Source organism: Pterocles gutturalis, unplaced genomic scaffold (genome assembly GCF_000699245.1).
Source record: "Pterocles gutturalis isolate BGI_N339 unplaced genomic scaffold, ASM69924v1 scaffold36540, whole genome shotgun sequence".
In the NCBI taxonomy this organism is placed as follows: Eukaryota; Metazoa; Chordata; class Aves; order Pterocliformes; family Pteroclidae; genus Pterocles; species Pterocles gutturalis.
The window spans coordinates 3,063-9,124 of NW_010139465.1; the positions used below are offsets into that span (position 1 = coordinate 3,063).

Genomic DNA, 6,062 nt, shown 5'->3' on the forward strand with positions numbered 1-6,062 from the left:
AGCTTTAAATACAGCCTGCTCCTGCCAACAGGTCATGTACATTATTTATTTGGTTTCAGCTTTTGTTTTTTATGCATTAAGCAACCTTCAACCTTCTTTTGTAATACAATATATAGACAAATTTAAGTACAGTAATAGTGTAGGTATTTTACTGTCTTCACATTTTTCTTCACATACTGGACAAAGCAATATGCATCAGACTGCTCCCAAGCCCAGGTTTCATACAAAGCATGTTGAATATTGCTTCCAGTGGCACACTCATCTTGCTCCCACATTTAACGTGCCAAATCAGAAAGAGATCCTTTGGGAATATCAGGAATTATTTCCACCTTTGTCCAGTGACATTCAAATGCTCAGGCAGATACTGGAAACCTTCATTTTATGGTTACTACAGATGTTACATACTGACAGGAAAAAGAGAGGTTTAGAACTGGACAAGCTACAGTAATCCAAGTTTTGGTAGAAGAATTATATACAAAAAGGGGACTTTATATATAGTTTTCAATCTGTAGTCTCATTTTTCAAAATAAAACTTGTATATATAAATGGATAACATTCAAGATCTGTATATGAATAACAGTTGCTTTCTGGCTAAAACAATATATTTAGACAGAATCTCACTTTCTGTTTTTCACTTCAAGTATGCTAGCTGGTCCAGTCCTTTGGGGAAAAACCTTCTATTTTTAAATCCTTAAGGATCTATCAGATTCATTATATGGAAATGACCTTAACTTACACAATGTACTATATTATGAGGTGAACTGAAGGGGATTAGATATCTAAGTATTGGTCTGGGTGCACTAAAGCAAACAGCTGTTTGAACATGATACTATGGCTGAAATAAGTCTCTGTCAGAATAAAAACTAACATTCGTGAAAACAGCAGCAGCCATCAAAAACATTCACAACTGCAGGGATTTTTTTTACTGTGTGTAATTTTGCATTATAAGTAGGAGAAGCCAGAACAGTTTAAAGCAAAATTAAAAAAAAACAAAACAAAAAAACACAAAAAACCAAACAATATAATCTTGAATTTAATGTGAATTGTCACTCTTATAGCTGTTTATAGAAGTGTACTAAAAAAATTTTCTTAAACATATGAATTTAAGAGTTTCACTTTATTCAGCAAATTGGTTTATTTACACAATGGGGAACGCTGGTTGAATGCTGTCAATGCAATAAAAACAAATCTAACAGAGACAATACTGAACTCTCTCTATGTATTCATAGCAGAAATGACAAACTACTTCCTTACCTGTATCGGGAACATCAAGCGCAACAATGGGACAGTATCATAGGACACTGATTTAACAATAAACCACAGAGGTCCAGTAATACTATGGCAATTTACTCACGTATTTACTGACTTTAAAAAAAAAAAATAATTAAAAGTCAGCAATACCCAGTATAAAGTTCTGTCAATTATCAGAGTCAAACTCTGATGAGTAGGTCAGTAAAACCTTATCAGATAATTCACAATTCATAAAGTGACCTGATTTCTTTCAGACCACTAATACAGAAACAAAATTGATAGGAACAGATTACCCTCTAAAAGGCAACAATGATCTGATAAGGGTTTAACTTAATGGAAGTTAAAAAAAAAAAAATTACGAATTGCAGAGCACAGCCCCTATTAGAACAAGCTAACTTTCCAGACTTTCAAAAAAGACAAAAAAAAAATTGAGAGAAAAAAAAAAACACTTCAACATGAAGCTACCATACAAAGTTTTGTTTTGTTTTCCTTATTCTGTTGTGTTTTGTTGTTGTTGTTGTTGTTTCTTCTTTTCTTTTAAGAGTTCAGAGTTGCAATTTAATCCTGGCTTTTTAGTGAGAAGGACAGTTTTGGCCTAGACTTTCCTTTGCCCAGGATAATTTTTTGCTCTTCCTTTTGCTGACGTTGTCTCTCTTGTTCTAGTTTCATCCTCTCCTCATGAATCTTTCTTTGTTCTTCAACAATTTTCAATTGTTCTTCAGCCTATATATGAAAATGGTAGAATTTAAGCCAGCGTATTTTGTAGTCATAAATGCAAGTACAAGTTTGTATTAACTTCCAAACAGGTCCAATCCTGCATAGGTATGTAAGCAGTTCTACTTGAGCTAGATGCCATAGTTGGTTTCAACTAAACTATTTATAAAAATGGTTATTTGAATAGAGTTTAGAATAAAAACTGAAAACTATCTACAGCTAAGGCATCAAAATCTTGAGTGCTTACATGCAATGCTTTTCAGCATTACATTTTAAATAAGGAAGTCAGTGTATATAGAGAGAAATTCCCCTGACACCTATCATGTGTGAGACGAAGGCACAATATAATGAGCTAACAGACCTTCAAACATAGGTCTCCCTGCTCCAAAACCTGTCTAAAACCCCCTCCTAATTTAAAACCATCTTTACTTGATTTGTAACAAGTCAATCCTTACACTGACTTATGGTTCTTACAGCTCTTCCAGCAGTCTTCTGAAGGTGCTTATTTTGTTCATTACATCAGTTAATACTTTAGATTTTCTATTTGTCCCGTTTCCACCATATGTGTAAACCAGAAAGAGATCTAAAGCAGATGTAGTTCAAGCAAACACTTTTAAGAAGCATCATCACTACCTAAAATAGATGTAATTACTTGGGCAATTGAAACCAATAGAGTTCAATCAGGATTTAAAGGAAGATAAGTTTGTCTTATCATTAATTGATTAGAATCAGACAAATCATATTGAATGTTCTCAGGAGGCAGGCACCTGCTTAAATAGGCTTGGAGACCCAACATAAACTAGACTTTTACAACGTATATCTTAAGCTTATGCTGAAAGTCCCTTTCAGCACTTGTACATCACCTTATACCAGTTTCAAATCCTGCTCAACAAAACAGAATTAGTCACTTCTGTTCTAGAAGCTGAACGTGTTTGTAAACTTACTTCAACCTTCCCTGCAAGATATAGATCAAAATGTGCTTTTTAAATTCTGAAGGCAGCTATCTCCCTCTGAATTAACTGCACCCGAACTTTTTTTTCCAGACTAGTGTTACTACTAAGGATCTGGTCTCTTATGCTCAAGGGAAGGAGAGTGACACTACTGACATAACCAGCAATAGACAAGTTAAACCCTACAAAGGGTCAATTTGTTTATATTAATTGTGTCGCAAATCAGGCAGAGGGACCTGTATTCCCCCACGAAACTGTTAACTACACTTTCACATACCAGTTTAGCTTGTGCTTCTGCAATTTTTCGATTATTCTCTTCTAGTATTCGCTCTAGTTCCTCACGCTTTGCACGCTCTTCTTCCTAAAGGGGAGGACAGGGCAAGATGTTAGTAAAGTAAAATATTCATTTCTGCATATTCACTAATCTTTCTCAGAATTCTTTTGTGAACTGACTTAAAGTGGCAGCTTTACAGCCACCTATTTTGTCTCACAAGGGTAAATTGTGCAGCCACTAAAACTGGTTTCTAGTACTCGATTTAAATCATCCCGCCCAGTCCAAACAGCAACCAACTAAACCCTCCCTAATCACAGAATCCTGACAAATTATTACTAGAATTTTAATATCACACAAATCAACAAGGACAACTACAAAAACTGGATAGTATTTACCAAATTAAAAGTAATATAGAAAATATAAATAAAGTGAATAGTTTGTCTCACCAATTAAGTATACCTACGTATTCTTTACCTATACTCCTTTAATCAGCATTAAAAGTTGAATATTTACTGTCTTGTCCAGTGTCCTGCAGAGTGTGCTCCTCGGCTGCCATACGCGCCAGCTTCCTCTTTAAAATGATTTGTACTGTTAGCTTGGCAATACCTGCATCAGCAGCTCAACCATTTATAAAGAAACAACATACAAGGAAGGCTGAGCTGAGGAATGCAGATGTTTATGATAAGAAGGAACAAAAATATGTAAATCATTCCTAAGGCAAACAATTAATAAGAAAAATACATTTACTGTTAGTGAAAAATACAAATGGTAATCCATACTTCATGGAGCTATGGGCTTCTTTCATGGGGAGAATGGACTTTACATTCAATATTTTGACAATTTTAAGACAGCTGAAACTGTCATTTGCAGTCTGAACTTGGAATTCATGAGTCCAGGGAAGGCAAGATCAGGAAATAAAGCCTTGTAATTGTTGTTTTCTTGGTGAATTTTATGTAACTCTGTTATGCAACTCATAAATATGAAGACTGCGTGAAAGTTTTTGAGGTGTTTCAGTTCACGTAATATATATCCAAATTATTTTAATATTTGGAAGATTTAAAGTTAGCCAGAGGTTTGTGTCTGTGTAAGAAAAAAAAGTTAATACGGACAAAGCAAGCATATGAAGAGAAAACTTCTTACTATGACTAGTAACCAGCTACTAGCTAGCACACTTCACTCCAGGCATGGAAGTTTATTCTGCATTATAGAGTACTGATGGGACTTCTTCACATCACATTGACAATAGCAAAAATACATTTAAAAAAAAAAAAAAAGGTAATCCATCTGATCAAATGAAAACCTCTATACATGAAGCATTTGCTGACTATAGACAACTTCAATGCTTTCACAGTTAAGGTTTGAATTTGCAAAACAAGTGTAATTTAATTGTTGTAACTCAGTGTTCTGGGTTTTTCTGCTTTTAATTTAAAGATATGTGACAGACGAGACACACTTAGTATGAAGGGGAAAGCTTCATTGCTACTGTCTTTCCTTTTGTAAGCCAATCAAAATATTAATTTAGAATAAACTGTGTAGGAGGTAGAGACTGAAAAAGGCATTTGAGACTCATGACTATTTAGCACAAAGTTCCTTTATGGTTTAAAAATTGTCCTGAAATTTCTGGATCCTGGAATGATTGGTGCAGGCAGGCATCAAAGCCTTTAGTAGCAAATTACTGTCTCACAGAAAGACATTTTCAGCTTCTGCTCCAGCTGCTGATTTAAAAAAAAAAAAAAAACAAAAAACACACCACAAAAAAACAAAACAAAAACCCAAGTCACATGTTCAGCTCGACTTCAGACAAGGGCAACCTGCTCTTTTATAACTTCTAAGGAAAAAAAAAAGGAGTTGTTAGTAGTTATTAAAAATGGATATGATTTGGACATAGATAGATCCTTCGTGAAGACGTGGATGGGCTTAATGCTCGAAGTCCCAGAATTAGTCCAATGTATGCTTAAGGAAAATGTTCATTTTAAATGAAGAGTAAGAAACCTATTTGTTAAAGACAGGTACTGCAGCTCACTGCTGGACCCTGCTTTTTGCCTGACTGAAGGCAAAAGCCTCTTACAGTCTAGGTAAACAAAATGAAACACATGGAGGATACATCATTACAGATTTTCAATACCCTTCCCCAGAAATGAAAGGACCGCTGATAAATCCTGCAGCCATGGCAAAAGTTTCAAACAATTCTGAAATATGTAGGTCAGTTCCATTAAAAATCAAGTATCCTTGTTCAGGTTTTAGGAGAATAACTGTTTAAGTATCAGTGAGCTCCTCTGAATAGGCTAGAAATTAAGTTTCGCAGCAATGCAAGTTTGTATGAGAAGGGAATTAGATTTGCTGTATTCCATCTCTTTCTGAACCGAACAGGAGGCACAAACCGACACTGAAAGTTTTGCCATGGACTGTCTCTACTTTCCAAACGACCGAGCGTTACCTCTCTGGCTTTTTGTGCTGCAAGTTCAGCTTGTCGCTGTCGCTCGAGTTCTTCGAGCAACTGTTTTTCCATGATGCGCTTAGCCTCCTCCACCCTGCGGAGAACCTCTCGCTCAATCTCATCCTTCCTTTTCTCCAACTCTTCTTCTACTCGTTTAGCCACAAGCTCTTCCACTCTTCGAGCAGTTTCTTCCTCTATGAGTTTCTCTTCAATTTCTTGTTGACGACTAGAAAATGGAAACACGATGATTAGCTTTTTAATCAACAAGGAATGGTTGCATTGAAACAAACTCTTGCAAATACAGAGCATCAGCCACGCTACTGAACCAACTTTTTAACAGCCTTATGCCTTATATAGACAGATAATCTAAAGAATGTTTTGCCCTACATTTAAGGAAAGTGAATATTCAGACAACAGTGTTGCTACCACAGAGAAC

General features: G+C 35.5%; 1 protein-coding gene across 1 annotated transcript; it reads right to left on the bottom strand.

Annotated features, from left to right (window-relative positions):
• Positions 1–1,098: 1,098 nt before the first annotated feature.
• ARGLU1 (arginine and glutamate rich 1) lies at positions 1,099–5,852 on the bottom strand (the record flags this gene model as incomplete). Its single annotated transcript, XM_010083349.1, has 3 exons — positions 1,099–1,974; positions 3,193–3,276; positions 5,627–5,852. Coding segments are annotated over 3 exons (475 nt in total), but the record flags the coding sequence as incomplete, so codon positions are not given.
• Between the last annotated feature and the right edge of the window lie 210 nt (positions 5,853–6,062).